General features: G+C 37.1%; 1 protein-coding gene across 1 annotated transcript in view; it reads left to right on the top strand.

Annotated features, from left to right (window-relative positions):
* TMC1 (transmembrane channel like 1) overlaps positions 1–21951 on the top strand; it is a 75135-nt gene extending 53184 nt beyond the window's left edge. Inside the window, exons 12-20 of the mRNA XM_076362441.1 lie at positions 6518–6697; positions 6917–7069; positions 8480–8608; positions 12494–12561; positions 15913–16152; positions 18739–18864; positions 20548–20626; positions 20725–20860; positions 21683–21951. Of these exons, the coding sequence (XP_076218556.1) occupies positions 6518–6697; positions 6917–7069; positions 8480–8608; positions 12494–12561; positions 15913–16152; positions 18739–18864; positions 20548–20626; positions 20725–20860; positions 21683–21951 (1380 nt within the window). The remainder of the gene's footprint in view (positions 1–6517; positions 6698–6916; positions 7070–8479; positions 8609–12493; positions 12562–15912; positions 16153–18738; positions 18865–20547; positions 20627–20724; positions 20861–21682) is intronic.
* The last annotated feature ends 3194 nt before the right edge of the window (positions 21952–25145 follow it).

Genomic DNA, 25145 nt, shown 5'->3' with positions numbered 1-25145 from the left:
TGCAGTGTAGCAACAGGATGAAACTCATGCCTTCCAGTTCCAGCTGCCCAGTCCAAGAGTCCAATACCATTTTTTTGTGCCTAATCTGCTTTCTTCTAGAGCAGATGCAGCCCTGCCTGATAGAGGTGTATAATGATAGTGATTGTGTTTGCTATAACAGTGTGCAGTAACCACCTGAAGTCAGTGTTGCTATATGAAAACCTGGGCAGGTTTACTTTCTTAGCAACATACACACTGCTGTGTATGTTGTAAAACTAGCTGTTTGTTACTTAAAGCTCATCTTCTGAGCTGGAGTATAAAGTAGATACTTGATTTAAGGTAAGGCAAAAAGATGCTAGCTTCACAAAAATGCTGGGATGGGTGACGATGGAATGAGGAAAGTCAATCCTTAATTTTCAACACCAAAACCTGACTGAGAAAGTAACATAAAAAACTCCAGCAATCCACCTCTGGAATCCAGAGAAATGGGGCTGCTGAGATTGGGTTAAGTTACTTGATAAAAGTTACTACATTTTGATGTCTTAGGAAAGAAAACTCATGTACAAAACTGCTTGGCTTAAAGCAACACAAGCTCTAAGTGTGACAACAGACTAGCAGATGGAGACAATTCAGGAGGAACTCAGCTTTCTCCCAGTTGAAAGGTGTGGTAACAGATCTGTACTAACAAGAACTGTGCTACCGAAAGCTGTTATATTAGCTTATGCTGCAGTCTGGAAAGTAGTTAAACATATGCATGTTTACATTCATTGTTTTACTTTTGTTTGCTTTACAAAAAAATACTGCTAAGGAGACTGTATCACAGAACTAAGATCTGGAGCAGGTGTGTCTCTAAAGGAGAGTGGATAAGGCAACATTGCCATTATTTGGCTGAAGAATTTTTCCTATTGACAGGTAATGAACATATTTGTGAGGTACAAAATATTGCCCTTGATTGGATATTAATATTTATTTACAAAAATATATTTGGATTCTATGTAACAACCATTTAAACATTTTTCTTATTTTCTAGATCTAGCTCTCTTATGTTTGCAACATTAATAAATGAATTGAGATTTTGATGAGAAAAAAACCCCATAAACACTTAACGTTTTAGAGCAAATGGAAGTGCAGCTTTTACGTACAATTCAAGAAACAGTATGTAAAAATTTACACTCTTCATAAAAATATTAAGCTCCTTCTGTAAGAAATTTCTTTTCATTGCACTGGATGTATTAAGGGATTAAAAAATGTTTACATGTAATTATGATGTCCTTGGAACAATCCAGGGTAAACACATTTTATATCATCTCTCCCTGAAACTCACAGCCTACTAAAGTGCCACTGGTGACTTTGTGGACAAGATCTTTTTCTCTCTGACTATCCTTCTCTGTCATAATGTTGTAAATTTTTAAACTCCCTCTCCATATCGGCAGTACCTAGTTCTGTCAGATTACAGTTCAGATAAAATTGTCTAGTGTGTCATGGAGAGGAGGAAATTAGTGGAAACAGGCAGACCGGGACTGTTAAGGGATATCATCAGCATTTGCATTGCTCCTCATACATGGCTGTGGCCTGGTGGTCGGTCATGGATGAATGATGATTCTGCACCATGTGATAATTTCCCCATGACTCTGGAAATTTTGGTAAAATGGAGAATAATGCCACTGATTCCCTTGGTAAAGTGTTCTGAAATTGGATGAAATTTGCTGAACAAAATTGACTTTCCTCATTAGATAGAACATAGTTTGCAGAGCTAGAAGGTAGTAAAAGCATCTCTCTGGTACTGAGGTACCCTGTTTTTTCAAATATATTCCTGTGCAGTTTAAAAACAAAGCTACTTAAAAGCAGAAAAAACTTACGAGGAGACAGATTGATTTCTCTGAATGAGAATCATTAACAACATTTGGGTAAAGAGGAGATAAGTTTTACACATCAGGTTTTTTTCCAGCAACAAAAAAGTAGAGCTTTAACATTTTAGGTCTTGCAAGAAACAACCCCATAGATCTTTTGCCAAAAATATCCTGCTATTTACTTTAATGATCCTATTAGTGGATGTGGAGTACATTTATATTGAAGTTATTAATCCATGTTGTCAATGCTCTGTTTAATTCTAGAAATAATCAGGCAGCTTTTATTAGTATGAAATATAATTTCTAATTCTAATTTCATTTTTTAAAAATGAAACTGTATTTACTAGAAAAATAGATCTTTATTAGTGCTTTCTGCAGCAGATGCTAGACAAATCTATGACTACTGCAATCATTGTTAGTAGAAGATATGATTTATTTTAGCTAGGCTACTAGCTCTTAATGAACTTGTGTAAGCAGTAATTTTCTAGCTTTCAGAGTTTAATGCGGGGACTTGGTATTTGGAGTCGTTAATGTCATATAGAGATAAAAACCTGTGTTTTGCACCACACTTTTAATAATTACGGTGTGCCTCTTGGTTGTTGTTCCTTTCTTAGGGAAAATTCTATCTCAGTAGGGCAGAGAGGTCTTTTGAGATTCATTCAGCAGACAGTGAACGTAAGGCCACATTGGCTATCAACCATAACTCTACTGTGTATGTATGCTGGCATGCTGTCCCTCTTGTGGCATATCATTCCACAATTTTTAAGTCACACAAAGCAGTGAAACTGTCACTGATAAAAACAGGGGAAGAAAATCTGCTTCTGCACCTGAGCTTCAAGTTGACAAGAAGTCCAGAATATAAATCAGCTCCTTTCTGAAATCAAACTAGATTAAAGTGGCTAAAACTCAATGGACGATTCAATGGATAATTTCTTTGTTCAGCAAAATCCTTCACAAGAAACTAAGCAGTATAATGATAATATATCTATGAAACTATATATAAGAAATGTTTATGCTTTTGAAATATAGAACCCATCATAGTTTTTGGATTTTGAGAACTCAACATGCTACATTTTGTCTCAGTAAAACATTGCATTTTTGGTTGTAATAATTTCTCACTTTTCAGCTTTGCAAGTTTCTGTGCCTCATTTCACCTCTTATCTTAATAATGACTTTTCTCCAGAATTAGAAATGCTCTTGAGATGGAGAGCATGAATAGTTAAGGCATGGAAAAATGCAGATAGAAAACAAATGAGAAAGAACATGTGTGCTTCAGATAAGTGATAAAAAAGGCAGAACATAATTAATATATAGAAAATATTGAATGTTCAAGAGAAAGAAAAGCAGTGACTTCTGTCCTGCCTCTCCCATGCAGCAACAAAGAAACTTTCAATAAAGTTAGCAGGTACTATATTTAAAACTGCCCAAAGGACATACCTTTTCTTCCAAAATGCATACTCACTATGTCTTCTAGTATGAGAACTGAGAGACATCAAATGAATTGAGTAGAAGCCAGGTTTAGAAAAAGCAAAAGGCAAGGAATGGTAGTTGGTAGGTGCCAGTGTTATGAATGCCAAAATCTATGTCTGTCTCAAGGAAAACTGATCTAAGGCATGAAAGAGAAATCCTCGGCGGGTTACTAAATACATAAAAACCACACCTGACTGAACAAGTGCCCAAACTGAATATAGTTGGAGTCTAGGACTTATTACTCATATATGTTTGCCCTGTTCTTGCTCATCCCTGGGCATCTGTTAGGCTAGAGCAACCTTTGGTGTGACCCAGGACATCTCCTCTTATGCACATATTTGCCACTAGAACTTGTTGCCACAGAGGGATATTAGACACCAGAGTCAAGTGAGGATTCTGATTTGAGATTCAGCAGTATCACAACAGGACTGAACATTTCTATTGATAAACAGGATATACAGCCTGTTACAATAAGTTTGAATTTTAAGAATTCATGATTGCTTGTGTTGGCTGTAGTTGACTCCTGCAGCTTTGCCATCTTGGGCCATATTGGGTATAAAGTCTTTGGTTTAGTCATGACTGAGACAATATGTGTTATAAACTATGTTAGAAACTTTGAAGGTTTTAAGATAAAAAAGTTTACACAGTTCATTATGAAGAAAAAATAACCAGTATTTTGATCACCAACAACTCATCACCTTCTAGAAGTACCAAAAAAAAAAAAAAAGGAATATCCACAATTCTCATAAGAGAAAATTTATTCAAAGCATTAATGTATGAAACCCAACATAGCTGTTAATAAGGTAAAAGGTGGCAGGAGATTAAAATATAAATTCTGTCCTTTTCAGTTATAAACCCAAGCGCTGCAAGAGATGACAGCTGCAAGTTTTTGGTTGGTTGTTTCTTTTTTGAGTGTTATGAGGTAACAGTGACTTCTTGTTATTTTAACAAGGTAATCCCAGTTACCAAATAACATTATATAAATACATAGGAAACATCAGTGAATTCCTGTAACCGTTAAAAAAAAAATCTACATACTTCTTACAGGGTGCCACAAGCCATGTACAGAATGCACTACTGATGGCCTACAAATGCAAAATCCAGTAATTAGCTCTAGAACTCATTAAAAACCAAGAATAGAAAAACAACAAAAAGAAAGCCATTTATTTCTTTTCATTAAGAACACCAGTCTCATGGATGAAACTTTTTAAGAGTGGGAATGTACGTATTTGTAAGTGAGTGAATTTATTTGTTGGCATAGTGCCTTTCTGCTGCCATATTATTTCTGAGAAGCAAGAGCAGGCCTAACTCTCTTGGTAGCAGGAAGTTAGAAATGTATTAAAATTTATAATAGTTCTAACAAAATGGATTCCAGCATGGCTGAGAAATGCTAGTTTCAGAGCAGTTGGAAGACTAGAGTTCTGTGAACAATTATGTTTTTTTGTGACTAAATCAATTATTTTTGCTTAATTGTTTTAATATGATACATCTCAAATAAACACCTTTGTGTTTTCCAACAATCTTTGTGACTTAGATTGAGACAATGTTTTCTGTTTCTTTTTTGTTGTTTTTAGTCCCTTAAAGACGCACTTTTTGTAATGCAATTTTATTTTAAATTGAAATTGAATAACTGCACTCTTAAACTTTTTCAAATATTTTCATTTTTGGCTGACACAATGAATTAGAACCAAAAGGTTCAAATAGGCTTGAAAGAATTTTCAGCAATCACTTAGGAATGTTACATTACTAGAATGCCTCACTTGTCAGTATATTTATAAACTATGTTGTATTTCAAATTTTTTATAAAAACTAGTTATCTGTTTTTCTCACTTTGCTTTCAGCAAACTTGTTCCATTTCCATACTGCTAAGATGATGAGTTATTCTTATTAGAAGTTTCTAAGAAAATCAGGCAGAAAGAAGCAAGGTGGATTTGAATTTGCTTATGCAGTGAGGACATGAGATCTGAGATAGACTAGAGAGCTTGGGCAATCACCAACCATATGAAATTTAAGAAGAGCAAGTGCCAGATTCTCCACCTGGGATGGGATAATCCTGGTTATACATACAGACTGGGGGACGAGAGGCTGGAGAGCAGCCCCACAGAAAGACATCTGGGGGTGTGGGTTGATGGCAAGTTGAATATGAGTCTACAGTGTGCCCTGGCAGCCAAAAGGGCCAACCGCGTCCTGGGGTGCATCAAGCACAGCATAGCTAGCCGGTCAAGGGAGGCAATTGTCCCACTCTACACACAGAGAGTGTGCCCAGAGGAGAGCCACCAAGATGGTGAAAGGTCTCAAGGGGAAAACTTAGGAGGAGCGGCTGAGGTCACTTGGCTTGTTCAGCTTGGAGAAGAGAAGGCTGAGGGGTGACCTCATCACAGCCTACAACTTCCCCAAGAGGGGCAGTGGAGGGGGAGGTGCTGATCTCCTGTCTCTGGTGACTTGCGATAGGACACGAGGAAATGAAATGAAGCTGCCTCAGGGGAAGTTCAGATTGGACATTAGGAAAAGATTCCTCACTGAGATGGTGGTCGGTCACTGGAACAGGCTCCCCAGGGAACTGGTCACAACACAAAGCCTGTCAGAGTTCAAGGAGCGTCTGGATGACACTTTTAGTCATTTATGTTTAGTTTTAGGTAGCCCTGCAAGGAGCAGGGAGTTGGACTCAATGATCCTTATGGGTCCCTTCCAACTTGAGATATTCTATGATTCTATGATTCAATGATTCTATGATTCTGTGACATCTAGAATTAACTTCGGGTGAGATCTCAGATAAATTTAATTTAGTGCAGTATTTTTGTAGGAATGTTTTTTATAGAACATCTATGTGTCTCTTGCAAAGATGTGGTAGAGACATAGCATAAAACAGTACTAGAAATAGATTTTGTTAAGTCCTCTGATAGTAGAATTTTGGTTAAAATGTAGGTTCTAGTCAGAATAACTAACATTTTATTATTTTGGAGGTTTAAGTGAAATGTAAAATGAAAAAAAGATTTCATATATCCATCTGCAGTAGATTACAACTGACTTTTCATCCCTTTCTTCCTTTGTGAAAATATCTTGTGACTCCCAGAGTGGATTTCATTTTTCGTTAAATCAAAAACCAAATAAAAAGTAGTAATGGAAATATACTCTTCACCCAAATCAATAATAATAATAAAAGAACTTGTTTCTAACATTTCATTGTAAACTTTTTTTTTGCTTTTTCTTCCTCTCAGGTGAACATGGTTATGTCACTTTTAGGAATGTTCTGTCCAACTTTATTTGATGTAATCAGTTCTCTGGAAAACTACCATCCTCGAATAGCTCTAAGATGGCAGCTGGGACGAATCTTTGCTCTTTTTCTTGGCAATCTCTACACTTTCATTATTGCCCTAATGGATGAAATCAATCTCAAGGCAAGCTATTTACTTCCCTTCACTATTTTTAACATGTAGCTGGGCAAGAATGAGGATTTCCAGCCAGTCAAAGACACGTCAGTGAAAGACGTTCTTTTCTTTCTGTACTGTAAATCATGTCCATGCCTGAGCTGGTAATGGGAGTCTTGTAGTAGAAAAGGTTGAGAGTTGGTAACAAGCTCATGTTGGTTTTTTTTCCCAATTTATTTCTTTATTTAGTTGGAAGAAGAAAAAGTAGTCAAGTATAACATGTCAATATGGGAAGCTAGTCTGTACAATGGTACTATTCCAGAAAATTCGACTGCCTCTCCAATACAGGTGGACCCTGCAGATGTCCCCAGAGGGCCGTGCTGGGAAACAATGGTAGGACAGGTAATGTAACTGCTTTAAGCTCATATTTGAAAATAGATCATAGTCTGTTACAAGATATGATATCTAAACCCTCTTTATTTCTGCTAATAGGTGACATTAAGGTGGGAAAATTTGAGGAAAAGCAGATGTAGGACACTTTCCTGAGCTAAAAAGTTGAGAAAAAAATATTTGAGTTTCTTTGGACCCTGTCTAGTAGGGAATTCTTTCTCCTGGTAGTTGACGGCATTGAAAGCATTTCTTTTTTTCCCCTCCTTTTCACTATTCTCTTAATTTACCCTCCTCTTCCTCATCCCATCTTTGTCTTGCAAAAAACCTGTTTAACAATTTTGAAAAGTTGGATTCATCATAACCCATAATAAATGTGGTAATTCTGATTAGAATTCTGATTAGATTATCAGTTTCTGCCTACAACAGACCTATAGAAAAGATAAAAAACAGAGTAGCTCAACAAGGAAATATGCTCATACAACAAGAAGATAGCTCTTAGAGCAGTGTGTTTTTGAGAAGGCATCTTTAGCCAAGTAACGTAATGCAAAAGAACAACAGTGGTTTAATAGTAAATCTGCTCAGTCATTTCATTTGATTCAGTTGAACATTTATTCTTATTGACCTATTAATATAAAATGTAATTTCCAAAGAATTTTCTAACATCCCCCTTTCTTCTATTTGATCATACCCTATTATTTTTTTGTGCATAAGAATGACTTCACCACTGAATCACAACTTTTGCTGTTGCTCTATCACTCTGACAATCTCACCTCCTGACTGAAGAAATCACCAGCAGGGAGCAGACAGCAGGAAAAACAGCCCCTCTTTTCTTTTCACTGATGCTGAATAATAAGCTAAGAACACCAAGAGCTTATCAGTGCACTAATTTTCTCCTTAATTTCAGATCAGGGAGAGTAATAGCTTTTTGGGCTATTGGGGTAAGGCCTATTACAGTAGGGTTTAGTGGAACTTACTAAAATAAAAGTGGAAGAATGAGGTTTTCCATTAGGATTTTCTTTCCTCTCCATATTCACTGGGAGTTGGTGTTCCTTGAGAAAGCAAGCCATTCACTTTTATTTTTTTTTTCAGTCTTCCCAAAGTCAGAGAGCAAAAGCAGTTTAAGATATCAGCTCAGATTTCTGTTATAGCAGCGATCTTGGCTGGAAGCCTTTCCTAGTCTGATCATACCCTGGAAGTCTCATCTGATAATATGGGCACAAATTAGAGCAAAGGATACCTCTAGCAAATGAGGGGCAGTTTTTCTCCTGGCATTTTTCAGAATTGGTGAATGTAGAGGAAGAGCAGAGTCTTTTCCATGTTGAAGCAGGGTAAGCACAATTAGGGATCTAGCCCAGTATTTCATTATTATTGTAATTATTAATTGCTTAAATATATTCTTAAAAGAAAATATTGTTCTAACAGGAATTTGTGCGGCTGACAGTCTCTGACATAATGACAACATACATCACAATTCTAATTGGCGATTTCTTGAGAGCTGTCTTTGTTAGGTTCTTCAATTACTGCTGGTGCTGGGACTTGGAGTATGGATTTGTAAGTATCTGATTTGCTATTTTAAATGTCTTTGCCAGATTATCACTTCACACTTTTGTAGTAAATTACATTTTCCTTTCAATCATACAGAGTTAACAGTCGGCTAGACACATCACCTTCAAAATCCCTGAATAACATTGTGTTAGTTTTTCTCAGAATTTGATTATGCCTTAGTATTTGTCTTATTCTTTAGACTTTGGTAACTTTCAGATTTTTTTTTTTTCCATTTGATTGTGTAAGAAAACTGGGTACACATTTTTCACACATTTCCAATTTGAAGACTCATTCCCTGTTCCACAGAATACAATCTCACTGATTTCTATGGGATTTTGGATAGGGTCTTTTAGCACACAGTGTTTGTGGAGAAAAAGATGAAAGAACTTGTTCTAGAAATCTTATTATATATATTTTTTGCTAGAATTAGTTTAGCTGAAATAAAGTTAGTAAATCCCATAACATAAACGGGTGTAGAGCTCTTCAGTTGGGAGTTGAGATTCACTCTTACACAGATCTGAGCTAGATTAACTTAGCCAGATAAGATACCTACACTGTAAGAACTGATGCTGTTTTTTCACCTGTTAAGTATTAGTCAGGGTACTGGCAAAGCTTGTGAAGCTCCTGAAGCCTCTTTTGTACTTACTGAGAGGTATGGAAAAGAGCTAAGTAATTTAAAGCTATCTTGGGTACATCTGCATGAACAGCCATCATAGCTGTTCTGCCATCCTTTTGTTCTCCTTTCCTCAAAATTGTACCTTCATAAATATGCAAATTTCTTGTTTTACTAAAAGCAGCCTCTCAGGAAATGATAATCTTCCAGAGGAAGAGAAAGTTTTGGTGTTTTCTGTAGAAAAAACAGTTTTCTGGTATAGTAATCTCATTGCTATGGGCTGGCTCCTATGAAATTTCAGACTTTATAGCAAGGTTCAGGTTTCTCCCTGCTAATTCTACAGTGTGTCTCAAACAGGACTGGTGTAGGGTTGGAGAGAAAGACTACCAGCTGGCCAGGTTGTGGACAAACAAGTTATAACCCTTGAAATATCAAAATCAAATGCAGGAATTTGAATATAGCATGGGCTTGTGGAACCATGTATTTTCATATACTTAAATTGCAATCAGAGCTTACTCACATTTTCAGATGTTCCATAGCCGTTGCAATAGCTAAGGCTGGGTGTGGGGAACACAAGAACCATTGTAGCCAGTGCTACATCTGACAGAAAATGGCTCAGACGTCATATTTTCCAAAGATGTTGAAGTGATAGCCTGGATCCTTTCCCCCTCAGGATCTCCACAATCAATGAAAGAGCCTGAATTAATGCAAGCCTGAAAACCATTCTGAAGACTGTAGGACAGACTCTTTACCAGGAATGTTATGGCTTCCATTTGGGCTTCCTGAAGCTCTTCTGTCTTGTTATTTACTCTGAGTCATCTGCCTTTTATGCAGGGACTTTTTGTTGCATGACCTGCCCAACCACAGGTGCCTAGTGCTATTTGAGATGACCCTGGGTATCCAGAACAGCTGGATGGGGCTACTAGATGTATTTTTTTGTGAGATGCCTGCTGTCTCCCGGTGTTGGGAGCCACACAGTGAACTGTAGGACAACTTGGCTTGAACTGGGAGTGCCAGTTGTCAAATAAAGACACATACATTCATCCATTAACACTTCAGACTTAATTTTTGCTCTTTGTTTTTTGTTACCATTAAGGATGTTAATGGAATATAATACAGTAATTCAATGAATAGAACAGAGCCTATAAAGAAAAGAGCTTTAATTAAGGATCTGGGCTAAAAAGCTGCACAGATACCGTCCTTCTTTCTAGCCATTCATCCATTTACAAAGTAAAGAACATAGAGAGAGGTGATAAGCAGTGAGGGTGAACCTCACAGCCCACACACAAGGGCTTCAACACTGCTAATGGACGCTGTGGCATGTTTATCCAGCAATGAAGGGACACTTATTTCCATGATATATTATTGTTCTCAAAGCGTCAACAACACATCTGCTGGTAGGGGATGTTGAAACCAATTTATTATTGACATTTTTATTTGGCAGTATATAAGAATGGCTATAACGGTCTGGTCAGTTATGGTCCTCAGGTCCAGTAAGCTGCCTGAAACAACAACCAGAAGTGGAATTGCAAACTGGAAATCATTGAATTTCTGGAAATATCTGAGCTTAAAATCTTTTCTAGGAAGTATCTATACCTGTGTCTCTGTAGTTAGTGGCCATGATATACCTATCATCCATTAATTTTTAAACTTTATTTATAACCTAAATATTTTTGACAACCAAAATGTCCTTTGGCAAAGCATCCCAGAAATTAACTTGCATGTCATGTGGAAAAACTCTTCCTTTTGTTTGTTTAAAAATTAAATTTCAAACTATTTTATTTGTTAATGCTAGCCCCTATGTTATGAAGAACAATCACACATTATTTGATTCTGTATGATCCTATCCATCCCTCTGTGTCACTTATGATATTCTATCCCTCTGTACAGGTCTCCTTAGTCAACTGCTTTCCAAGTTGAATACTACTGATCTATTTAATCTTTCTTCGTGTGGAAGCAAATTCATAAATACATGCAGCACAAATATAGCAGTTTGCTGTAAACATATATAACTGTACATATACACAAAACTACACAGAAAGAGTGTAGGGGCTCCACATATTCCTACAATATAACATAGTACAATTCAAAATTGTGACTTTAATTGGTGATTTTAATAGAATAACTTTGTCTTGGTTCAGCCGTAAGGGAATAGTTATTTTTGTATCTCATGCCCCTTCCTCGCCCTATCAGTCATCCATGTAATTAATACCTGGAAGATACACATTATTCATGATCTTTTTGTCCACCCACTATGCTGAATCATGCAGGTCACCAGCTATGGTGTAACAAAACTCTCTTTTATGAGAAAGCTGATTAAACAAAATCTTGTGACAATGCAAAACCATACAAATAATATGCTTGAATCAGACATTTACATGTAAACCAAAAGTTTACAGCCACAATTTCTTACCAGAAAGTTTTGTTCTGGTGCATATGCACACAAACTAATAGGTATGTGTGTATTTCAGTCATCGCTCAAATGCAGTGTATTCAGTGTTTGCAGATGGAAGTGTTCATGAATTAGAGACTAGTAAATAGGGTAAAAGAAGAGATGTGGAAATGATTAAAGATTTGGAAAAACAGAATGAAAGGGTCAAATGAATAGTTCAGAAATATAAGGCTAAATAATTATTTGTTTATGACATTTATGTGTCTATACTGGAAACAAAAATTTATAATACAGTGCTTTCTTCAGCGGACAAAGTGATAATGAGATGCCATGGCTGAAACATGAAGTAAAAATTAGAATCAAACACACTCAAATTAGAAATAAGATATTCATATTAAACAGGGAAGACAATGATTCGCAACATCTATCAATGCTTAAAAAGAATAAAAGTGTAACTGTTAAACTTAAAATATGAAAGATAGTGCTATAGTTCAAATAGGAATTAAATCACAGCAGCCTCATGGCTGGTACTGTATGGGAGGACACATTACATGACCACTCCTAGCCACTCCAATGGAAAATTTATGAATTGTTGTTTTAAAATTTACCCAGTACCCAGAACTATTTTTAATTCTCCATTAGCACCTTCATCTGAACAAATCTCAAAAAGATTTTCAGTAAAATACCGCAAGCTGTATTACAGTCTGCCTGTTGGCCTTGAGTCATATTAATTTGTTTCATGATTCGCTGATAAGATGCAACAAGAGGCCTTACAATACAATGCTAATATGCTGCTGCTGTTGGAAATGACAGTTTTAATCTACTGTAAGTTATCTTAAAACCCTTTGTGAAAGTCTAATGAAAGAATCTGTATTATTTCTTTCAGCCATCATATTCTGAGTTTGATATAAGTGGAAATGTGCTGGGACTGATCTTTAACCAAGGCATGATCTGGTAGGTGTGGCAAAGCATGTTGCATCTGCAGGACTGCAGGATTTAGCTGTATCTGTGAAAGATTCTTCTGAAATGCTGATCCTGTCCCATTGTTTTATTTGATGGACATGTAATGCAATATATATCAAACTCTGGTACACTGCAATCAGTGGGACCACTTCAGAACTAGTTCTGGGCTAAGATTATGGGACCAGATGCATCAGGATTTTGCAATGAGCTGGTAAGACCAACCAATAAAAAGCTGTGTAGATGAATCTTATCTTTTCATTGACTGACTGCTTGCTAGAGCAAGCACCTGGCCTGTACTGTTTTGCTTTGAATTTCAGCCTTTCAAAATACCTTACCACCCTTTTCCCACGCGTCCTTAAAACGAATGTATGTACATTTATCTGTGCAGGCATGTGAATGTGTATAAAATCCTACTGCTGCAGTATTAGTCCTTAGCTCTAGAGGAGAAGAGGTCTATGCTTCATCCCATTTTTGGACTTTACATAAGTGGTAAAGAATACCAGTGTGTAGAGTCCTCATGCGAGACATTCAGTCTTCCTCAGGAACTGTCCTCCTCAAGCACTGTTGACTTCTCAAAGTTAGTTCTTGCTAAGGCCTAATTTTTCACTTTTAATATGACTTTGCTGATCAGACTTTTTGTTTGGTGAAAGCTCTCACTTCTGTAAAGCCCAAAGGTTGTATGTTGTGTGCATGTCAAAGAAATGCTGCACAAATACGGCAAAGAAAGAGGCTGAAAATATCTTGCAGCTCCTGTAATCAAACCCTGTTGGGGGGATGCACTGAGGGCCCTGACAGCAGCACCATGGGCTTGCTCAGGAGGGTATATTTCTGGGGATGACCACAGCACCACCTATGGCCTCGTAGTGATGGCATGCCATATGAGTGTGGCTGGAGGGCGTCCAGCCCTGCTGCTGGCATGTGAGGCACCTATATTGTGTCTTGCACCTTAGAAAAGCAGCTTAGCTTTGCAATTGGCATCTTGCTATCTCCCTTAGGACTGGTATTCTAATTTCTGATAAGTAACATTTTTCAGGCTGCTGTTCATCAAAATGATGAGGCTGCAGCATACACTCTGCTTGCAATTTTATACATAATTGATGGCACTAATACTTTCTACTGCTGTAATTAACACTTTGGAAGATAGGTTGGAAATCATTCTCTACCTGAGAGATGTTGAGGACTGGGTGAGGGAGTTGATTCCTGATTATTCTCTAACGAAAATTCTATACATACCTGTCATTTTTATACTTCATTACATGTACAGACTCTGTGCACTTCTAAGCTGCCATGCCCCAATATACACATTCTGGCACAGAAACTGCAACTTGTGCTTTTGTGATGTTATTTAGATACAGCATCCTTTGGCTTACTGGTTATTGCAGGGTTGGGACCACATTTACATGCTAATTGATATTTGCAGGGCTAAGTAAGGCACTAGAGCTGTAGTGTTTTTCAAAATAATGTCTGATGATTTAAACTGAAACAAATACATCAGATGAGTAAAAAAAGGTTGACTGAATTGTAATAAACATACACTGCCAAACCCATGTTCATCATTAATACATACATAGGGTAAATTGGTTTCTGTTTTATCTGAGCTTTACAAGTCCTATTGTACATGCTTGTGCTCATCTGAAACAGAATAAAAAAGAGTTTCAAGTGCAGCTGGTGAGCTGGTGCTATCACAGAGCTAGAAAGGAGACAAAAGGCATGTATGCATGCATTTATTTTTGTGTAAGAGAGAGAGACCATATGGTTAGGAAAACTCCTCTCTTGTCTCTCTGTTTTCACAAAGCAAGTGAGATGCAAATTATTTGAAAGTATTCTCCATATTAATAAACTTTGGCAAGAATTTGTCTACCGTATAATAAATGTTATACTGAAATAGTATAATATACTATATAAAATATATATAAAATATATATAAATATATATAAAATATATATATTTTAGCCTGCAGAAAAGGAGGCTGAGGGGAGACCTCATCGCTCTCTACAACCACCTGACAGGAGGTTGTAGCGAGGTGGGTGTTGGTCTCTTCTCCCAAGTAACTAGCAATAGGACAAGAGGAAATGGCCTCAAGTTGCGGCAGGGGAGGTTTAGATTGGATGTAAGGAAAAATTTCTTTACTGAAAGAGTGGTTCAACATTGGAACAGGCTGCCCAGGGAAGTGGCTGAGTCCCCATCCCTGGAGGTATTTAAAAGACGAGTAGATGAGGCACTTAGGGACATGGTTTAGTGGACATGGTGGTGTTGGGTCGACGGTTGGACTCGATGATCTTAGAGGTCTTTTCCAACCTCAATGATTCTATGATTCTATGATTCTATGAAATATTATGATAACGGCCATAAGTTACCCAGATTCTGAACTTGTTGAAATTGAGGAGTATTTTGCAACTGATTTCCATGAGGGTAAGGAACAGGGCCATGAGGTGCTCCCTCCCCTCAACCGTAGACTAGCAAACCTTTTATCTTTTCACTGAAGATATATGAAAAAAGGAAGGAGAGATATTAATATAATAGAGTCTGTCATAATATTTCTGTACTTGGAAGGTCTTTCCAACCATGTAGATCTATTTCTTATTTTTTAAATAGAAAAACCGAGGCACTCAGAGGCAAAGCAGCTGAGCCCTGGTTACCTGGACAATGATTAAGGGAAAAGTAGATTCCTGATCTCTTATATTCTGTATCATTTGGCCAGGCAAATAAAAGTAATTGCTCTTCAGTCAGCATGGCACAAGAAACAAGGTGTGATAAAAATAAAATGGTCCCAACTGTTCCAGTGTTGTAACCATGCAACCATACATAATAAGGAAAAAAACAATATTTAACAGAATCTATAAACAGTTTGTTGGAATGAAGCACTAAATAGCCATGGTAATAGAAGTAAAATAAATGTCAACTAGCAAAAATATCCTTCCTAAAATGGTGCTAGTATATTAAGAAAAATAATAAAGAATGAACTAGATTATTTTGGTAATACCTAGCTTTAGGGCTATCCTTTTTTATACAACACAAGTGAGATGCTACCTGAACTCAAGGGACAAAGTAAGAGTGGATAACATTTCATAGGGTGATCATTTAATTTGCAGAGAAAGAGGGCTTTGTAACTTTGAAGCAAAAAGTTCATACGGAGAATTCTCTTCATACACTTCCAGTTCTTCTTAAAGCAAGACCGAAGAGACAAGACCAGTAAAAAAATGAAGATGGTTTTATGAACTTGATTTCTGAGCACACAGTGTGTATGGCTGCAAAGCACATTGATATAGGGAATGGGTGGCATATCTAGGAAGGCAGAAGTCCTACAACAAAGTGGTTATTTTTTCTTTGCTTCTTTTCTAGGATGGGATCTTTTTATGCTCCATGTCTCCCAGCAATCAATGTGTTCCGCCTCCACACTTCAATGTACCTGCAGTGCTGGGCAGTGATGTGTTGCAACGTCCCCCAACAGAGGGTCTTCAAGGCTTCCAGATCCAATAACTTCTACATGGCCATGCTGCTTTTCATCCTCTTTCTATCCACACTGCCTACTGTGTACACCATTGTCTCCATCCCACCATCTTTTGACTGTGGTCCTTTCAGGTTTTTTGCATTTTACATCCATCTTTTTTTACTGAAGTAATGAACTGCCTCATCACATCACAGTGAACGATGCAATAATGAAAAAGAGCTTCTATAATAAGTGTTAACACCTAATAGGCTGAGTGTTTAATTGTGTCACATTTCTCATTGTGGATAATTCCTGAAGCTGGAATCCTAGAAAATGGAGTAGTTCTTTAGAAAGTTTTATCTGAGGTGTAGAACAGAAAATCTTTTCTTTTAGTTAGTCGTAATGTAGAAAATTGTCATTATTGCTGTAGTTAAGTCAGAAATTATTCTTAAGGAGTAGAGCAGTGACCTGTTATGCATCTCTGGTCTGCTGGCTTGAGAGTGATGGCTTTCAGGAAATGTCTGCATATGCCCTGTAGGAGGGGCATATCAGAACATATGGTGGTGTGCTAAACGTATGGTGGTGCAGTCTTTGACTGCTGTGACTCTCTCCAGCTGACACAGTATTTCATGCATCTGTATTACCACTGTGAAGCTGGTTCTGTTTCTGAAGTCTTCAAGACCTCCATGTTCATTAGTCCCTTCTAAAAACTTAGGCCTGCCTTGCTGGTGCAAACATGTCCCTTGCATTCAAGCTAGCTTAGTTGTTGCTACACTTTCTCTTTCTGTGCACACTACCTGGTAAGTCCAGGACCATTTTCATCATCTTTACTTACCAGGTAGCATGACATACAGATATAATAAGTACACAACAACAGTCAATATATGAAATTAAAATTTTTGAAAGACTTTAGTCTTTGGTTTTGAACAAAGTGTTAGCAAAGCAAGAGTAGGGAATAGTAAAAGAGACATCCTGATTCCAATGAAAAGTTTGAATAATACATTACTCTTGTGAGTAACATGATATCTGCATAATCCTCAGTACACTTTTTAAAGGAGCAGAAGTCTTGCCACATTAACTTTGGCCAAAGGCAAACTACCTGGGATATTGTTTCAGGCCACTTGCAATAGTCACAGTCACCTAAGAGGGAGAATTGCATGACATGCCAAAAATTCTAAGGAGACAGAAAATTGCTTGAATTTACAGAAGCAATGATAACAGAGCAAGTGATGCAAAGTAAGATTTTTTATTTCAGTCATAGCAAAGAAAGTACAGAGGGAGACATCTGAAGTCAGATCTGAGTAGCTGCAGTTATTGAATTGGATATTACTGAAATGGTAAGATTACTGTTCAAAATGAGAGAGATAATAGTGCCTGCAACTTTTTCTCTGTCAAATGCAGACATACTTTGTTCTTCATAAAAAATGTGAAATCTTCAATGTAACTTTTAATGAGGCAGGACTTGAAACTAATGAAGTTTCATTCAATCTGGGTATAGGTAAAGCTACTGTTGAGCAGCCAGTGGATAAATACTGGTAGTGCATGGCTCTATATTAAATAAAGAAAATATTTTCCTGTTGGTAACTCAGTGTCTCATCTATTATGAAAATTCCAATTCTTTTGTTTTTTTTCTGTTTTGTTTTTTAATCCATCATTAAAGGCAACACATACAACTCAACAGAGACCTGCCAGGAGTAGGGAACCCGGGACAGTATTAGCAAAGTTGCAACAGAAGAAGCTTTGTGCATGTTAGGGAAAAGATACGCAGAGCACAGAGTGGAATTTCTCATCTACTGGGTGGGGGAAGTTCAGAGAAAGAACTGGTCTGAAGAAGCATTCTACCTGCAACCCTTTTACATTACCGGGAAGAGGGTAAACACTGAGAACAATGAGTTAAGAAAAAGACCTTGTTGTCAGAAATGCTTTACAAGAACTGAAAAGAGGTGACAGGAGACCTTAATGACTGCAATACAGTGTGGCAATTTGGTGACAATTCCTTTAACAAACTAAAACTACCAATTAGTCTCAATACAAATAAAGGTCCTTGCTGGTCTTGTTCAGGTAAAAAACTTCAAACTCTACATTGTGAGGCACAGCCAAAAGCAAAATAAACAGGAGGAGACTTTTGGAACATCTATTAAAATGCTTCTGCAAGAAAAACTTAATGTTCATGGTCTAGGGAGAAAATATTTTCTAGATAAGCTGACCATGGAACAATTATGCATGAAGGTTATTAGATTGCTGTAACAATAACAAAAATCTCCTAAAACACAGCCACTGACTTCTATAGCATTAGTACACAGAAAAGAGAGGGGGGAATTAAGCTGAACAGTGCTGAACAGAAACCAATTGCAAGCAGACCATTTTTTGCTTATCAACCATACAAAAATGGGATTTGAATTTTTCACCAGGACTTCATAGAGCACAAATTGCACTTCACTCTTTGGTTGGTGGTAAGGAGATCACAACTTGGTACACTGATTCTTTGAAGAGTAATCTTGGTGGTACCTGCAGGCAAAATCTATTAGCATACACTAAAAATATTGATGTCTATTTCCCCCCTTAAAATACATAAATAATATTTTAAATAATATTCCTTTCAGTGTCAAGTTTTAAATAATATTTATTGTCCTTTTCCCAGATTTGATGTGATGTGATTAACCTATATATTCATACTACTGCATTGACATTGCCATAATATTTGTATGTGATATATTGTCAACTTTTCTGTTTAATAGTGGGAAGACTAGAATGTTTGAAGTCATATCAGAAACTCTGGAGCATGACTTCCCTTCCTGGTTCGGGAAGGTATTTGGTTATGCCTCTAACCCTGGACTCATCTTACCTTTCATATTGCTGATGGTGTACGTATAGAATATTAACTCAAAGCTTGCTTAATCTAAGGTCTGTTAAGTTTCTTTCATTCTGAATCTTCATTGCCTGAATATCTTATTAGATACAGTACTGATTGCCCTGTGGTGAGGGACTTGAAGAATTAATGAGCTGTTATTTTACCATAATTAATGTGCCTTTGCACAAAGGCTAGTATCTCTTTTTTGTTCAATGGCTTTCTTTTTGTTTTTGTTATTGCTTTTCAAAAATGTTGTTGTTGTCACAATAATGGCAAAGCTATTAAAATGCAAAAACCTATAGGGGATCTGAAGTGCTGTGACTTTGATCAGCTTCTCCAATAGGCAGAACAGCACATCATAAATCCTTATCAAGTTGAATAGAAACATGACCACCATGAAGCAGAGCTATTTCTCAGTAACTTTCAGTGAGTCTGATCTTCAGTGCCTTGGCCTTTACTTGATAAACAATGATGTGCTCTATGCTGTTGGGACAGGAGTGTGAGTCAGGGTGTTGAAAGCTTTATGAAATAGGGTTAGTAAAGATTTTTTGTAAGTCAGTACCTGATAAAGTATAATGACCCCAGAATAGTCTTTCTCAGAGACTGTACTGAGTCATGCTTTATAAAGGCATTTTAAACTGCTCTATACATATATCAGATTATTTAGCACACTGCTCAACTAAAAGTTAATTCTATGTAGAGATGAGCTGGGATTTAACCCTGCATTGTAGAACTGCCAATAAATATAGAGAAGATTACAGAATACAATAGGAATTGCAGAAGGTTTTTACATGAGCAAAATGAAATTCTGAGATGAAATCTTGCCAAGGTTCACTTAACATCATATTCTATTTTAACCCTTGGCTAGAAAAACAAAAAATCTAAACTGTCCTCTGAAATACATGGTCAACTCCTACTGATTTTTTTTTTTTTTTGAGTGCTATTCCTTTCTTGGAATGGTCCAAGGGAAAGATACTAAAAATAAATAAATAAAAGGGAAAAAAAAAGAAGGAAAATACAAGTCAAAATCAGGCAAAGCAGAGAAAACAGCATATACAGATTAATTATTTACTGCTTACATCAATAAAAGACTTCATATCAGAATTTCTCTAATTAAATCAGGATGGTAAAAAATACTAATTTCATAGAGTCATCACAAAAGTAATACGACATACTGAAAAATGAAAATTGCATTATGCAGTTATGTTTTTGTTTAGTAGAAGGAGGAGGTCATAATTTAAAACAAAAATGAAAACCTATGCTTTTGGCTGTTTTCTTGGCAGTGCTTGAGTTTGCCTATTGCATTAGTTCAAAAGCTTTTATAAATATGATTTACTCATTTTTAAGTTATGTCATACAAGTTAATTAACTTTTATAAGTTCTTTAGAACACACTTCATAGTGAGGCATAGCTTTATGGAACATCTTCCTTAATTACTATAAGATTGAATGTAGAGTAGTAATAGACAGAATAATTTCTTTCAGCTTTTTTTCCCCCCTGATATAACAGTGCCTTCTTTATACTGTAAGGAAGCACATTGTTCATTGTCAAAATACTACTACTGATTAGGCACAATAAATGAGGAAAAGATACAGACTTTATATTAACACAGCTGTAGTTGTTGCTGTAGGAATGTTGTAAGAGTCTTTATATTTAAATTATTACCTAACAAGAAATTATTTTTCTTTAAATTTAGCCTGAGTATTTATTATCTCAATGCGACATCCAAATCCTACAAGGAAGCTAACTTGGAACTTAAAAAGAAGATACAAAGTGTAAGGAATAGAGAATTATTGATTTTTGGTTTTACTAAATATTAGAGAAGCCATTCAGGTCACTGAAAGATGCCTTCTCTCTCTCTCCCCATCATTAGCAAGCAGAAGAAAATAAAAGAAGAAATAAACAAAAGGCACAAAAATCAAATGAACAAGAGGAAAATCCATTTGAGACAGAACCACCACAGTCAAAGCAAAAAGGAGACAAGCAAGATGAATCCACTCCAAACCAAGGTAAGGACTGTTTTGAACTCCTCAGGATGAGGAATTCATGTGTGCCAGACCATAGTCTTCTTCACTATCTTGACTGCTTCCTTTGCCATAATCTCCTGAAAGATACTCAGCCCTGAAAAAAAAAACAACCCAAACATTTAAAGCCTGGTCTGAATGTCAGTGATCCCTCTTACCTATCATGAACCGGTCAGGTCCAAACCTTGCACCCTCCTATTGTATTTTGTTAATCCAGGACTGCTCAGGACAGTGATTGTCCTCCGTGCCAGGTTCACCAGGAGAAGGTATAGTGAGAACACAGTATAGTAGCAATCCTTATTGGAAAGCCTAGCTTGGTCAGGCAGGTTTCAGTCTGTCCTGAAGGATTTTGCAGGCTATTTCTTTTCTCCTGGACACTGCTAGACTTTCCCCATCATACATGGATGCCATACAGCCAGTATAGGCTCAAGCCTAGCAGAGAAACCCAGATTAGAGATGACTGTCTTTGGAAGAACCACGCCTAAGGCATGTCTGCAGCCTCAAAACCTGCCTGCTTAACTTTGAAATTTCTACCTTCATTGTCATTTATAGATGATATCTAGGTGCATCTAGCTACTTGGGAAAAGCCTCCACTTTCCTCCACTGGGGCCTTGCAGAAAGGACTGGAGGGAAAATACGGTGCAAAGATTGTGAAGGTCCACTACCCCAGATTTCAGGCTGTTGGCAGGGGAGGCTCCAGACTTTCCACCACACTCTGGAATGGACAGGCGGCTGCAGGATTTCCCTCTGAGGGAATTTCTGGTTTGGATGTTCATTTTTTAATTCTGTTCTCCAAACACGTTTCAGACAACAAGAAAGGACAGGGTGGCAATGAAGAGATGAAGACAGGCCAGCCACAAGAAGCCAGCTCCTCTCAGGCACTCCAGCATCCAGGCGCTGTCCTGAATGGCCACTACGCCCCGCAGAGCAGAGGCGGAAACCTTCCTCCCCCATCCATAGCTGTGACAAGGCCACCGGGCCCCAGGGGGTGTGGAGTGCCGGGCTATCCACCTGGAAACCCACGCGTCCCAGGGGTGCAGCCAGGAATGCCCAGGGTCCCTCCCAGCTACAGATAAGGAGCCTCAAGCACATTGTGATATGATGAAGGACACTGAGGGATGGAAGTGCGGTCCTAAACCCAAACACACTCCTGCAAGTGCAGAACCCCTCTGCCTTCATTGTAAATCTTCGCGTGCATAGAAGTTACCCATGCACTTCGTTTTTTGCAGGATGGGAGACTTCAGAAGAAAACATTGCATAAGTTGTCTTGCATTTGAAGGCATTGCAAAAATGTGTTATCTGTGTCAATAGGTTACTAGACTTAGGGATATTTATTGGAAGATATTTATTAGAAGAATGAAAACAATTTTGTATTCAATTGATATTTTGCTTGAAAGTGTGTCCCTAATATCTTTCCCTTTTTCTTAGAAGCACAGTTCACTGAAAACATAGCTTCGTACAAAGTGTATGGGAGTCAGTTATTTTTAAACAATGCATATAGCTTGTCTTCTGCAGGTCAGATGCTTACCCAAAGATTTCAGATTGTACATGGGAAAACTAGGATCTTTTAAAAAACTGGATGATTACCTCTAAAGTCTTCATGAAAGTATTAAAAAGGTAAAAGAAAAGCAATATTCTGCCTGTTGCTATGAAGAAAATTTAACTCCTATTACAGTACCCCTTTTAGCTAATAATAGTTTTATCACATTCCGAAAGACTAAAAATAAATTTAAAAAATCAAAGTGGTGAAGAAATATCTCCTGTGCAGAAAAATATATTTGAGGAATAAAGGTAAGACAGTTATGCAATAATTTCTCCCAAGTACTCACCAGGATTGTGTTATGGCACAGAGACAATTATTGCATAAGAATATGTACTGTATAATCTGCTCTGTGGATTTATCATTGTATACTTGTATTGACCTCTATACAGTCCAGGGTGGAACAGGTCTTTAGTCTGATAGGTCTTGTGGAAACACAGGATAGATGCAAACCCATGTGCGAGCTGATGTTACTTATTCCAATGATACAGCTTTATTTTTATGTTCTGATTTTATTTCCTTGTCCAGAATTTGGGCCTTGATAATTATTTTAAGACTCACAAGATTAATAACAACAAAATTAGTCAAGTGACTGTCTTCTAAACAATCAATGTAATTCCCTTGGGGGCCTTCTGTATAACAGAGGTCCATTTTGTACAGTAGAAAAACTTTAACCATATCTCAGTATAAAACAAGTCTGTAACATCACAAAACAACCTCCATGTAATTAAATTGTGGAACTTATTGAAAAAGGCTTACAAAAAAACCCAGCATGGACTATGTATCCCCATAAAACACAATAATCCAAATGCAATTTCCAGCTCTAGCAGTCTTTAAATCAGTTGCCAGAACCTGGGAGAATAAACCAAGGGAAAGCTCACTTTATACTTGACTCAAGTCTTGTACTGCTTCCATAAGCATCTGCTATCAGCTGGAGATAAGATATTAGATTAATCAGACCTTTAGTGAGCACCAGCATGGCTGTTCTGCATGTAAACACTAAGCACCGATAACTAAATCAAGAGATAAGTGTATTGCAGTAAATACAAGGGAGGGTCTTTCTAGCTAACAGACTGGAAACCTGTTGTTAATAAGGAAGAGAACAAATGAGTTAGGACTGGATCCCAAGACATGTCTGCATTTGGGGAGCAGTGAGTCTTGTATTTTAAATTAGAGAAAGTACAGCTAAGTGCAGTGTGAGTTGTTTCATCTTTCTCAGATAAGATTTCTAATCTATGGACTTCAGACATGTGGAAAAATTACAGTAATTTAAACTGTCTATTAAATGGAAATCTTCTTCTAATGTGATTAATTTTTAAACTGCGTATGTTTTTAACCCAGAAACTTATAAGATTGTCAGTAGTCTTATTGAAATTAAGTATGGGCCCTGGTGCTCTAGTGCTTCCATGCTTTTAAGATAAACTTTTTCCTACAAGCTGGGATTGATTTGTCATGAGACACTGGTTTGCATACAAATTTTAGCTCACTGTTTGTTAACATTTCATGGTAAGAAAACATTGGATATTCCTTAGAAGAAGGGAGATTATTTATAGAACAAGTGAAGAAACTGATTTTAAAGACGCTTTATGGCTTGGTGATCCATATGAATTTTTCAAGGGGTTTTGGAATAAATTGGAGTTGTAAACTGGTTTTGATGCAGTCTGGTTCCCTGAAATGTAGAGGGAGGTTTATGATACATACACAGATCTTAATAAGGATTCCTTATTCTGTTAGGAGTGAAATTTTTCTGTGGGTTTTAAAGGCTTTCTCAGCTTCTCATTATTAACATGCTTAGTATTTCATTCTGTGGGATTGCTTTACGTCATGAAGAGGAGAGAGACACAGCAAGGAATGCACCAGCTGAAATTATTTTGAGGAACTTTCTGTTAGATCTGTATGCTGTATTGATTTTCAACAATAAATGTGTTCTCAGAATGCACCTGTATATGCAGTGATGAGCATGTAACAGCCAACATGAATAACAATAACAAGACTAGATGTTGCTCATGCCCTGTGATCAGCATCAGACTGCTGTGACTGAAAATGAAATATTTATTCTTATTCTTTGGTACTTCTAAGTAAAGGTCTTTCATCACTGTGTTTCATGAAGCTGTGCTTTCAAAGCTTCCTAGCTTAGTTCTATTTAATTGCCTGTCATCTTACTGATAACATAACATCAATGTAGCAGACAAGATGGGATCTTACACATTTCAATGTTCTATACTAAGTCCACCTTCAAGAAAACATGCTGTTTACTTGGTAAAAGTAATTTTGAGTTTGTTACAATAATTTTGCATTATCAGATTTCAAGTCACATTTCCTTTCTGTACAGCCTTTCTCTATCCCTCCTGTATTTTGAGTCTTTCAGTTCAAATTTTTTGTCTCTGCTTTTTTTGAAAAAGCACCTCAAGCAGCCCCCATCCACTTACCCACACAGCTGCTCCTCTGTTTGAGTCCTGTACTGTGCTGAACAGGTTTCTTCTTGACAGCAGGAATAATACTTACTGTGATTCAAATCATGGCAAATGATCTTGCTTATAGAAACAGAATATATTTTGTTTTCATTGGTGGCACATACACTATTTTCTTTCTTCTATGTTGCTAGACCTGCAAATTGTGCTAGGGATACCTCAGAGCTCTATCATCCAATTACTGTCAGTGAAATCAGGGCTCAGTGCATCTTGCCATGTCCCATATCTTCCTCTGCACAATTTACATGCCATCTTCATA

This window comes from Aptenodytes patagonicus, chromosome Z (genome assembly GCF_965638725.1).
Source record: "Aptenodytes patagonicus chromosome Z, bAptPat1.pri.cur, whole genome shotgun sequence".
In the NCBI taxonomy this organism is placed as follows: domain Eukaryota; kingdom Metazoa; phylum Chordata; class Aves; order Sphenisciformes; family Spheniscidae; genus Aptenodytes; species Aptenodytes patagonicus.
This window is presented reverse-complemented; position numbering and strand designations above follow the sequence as displayed.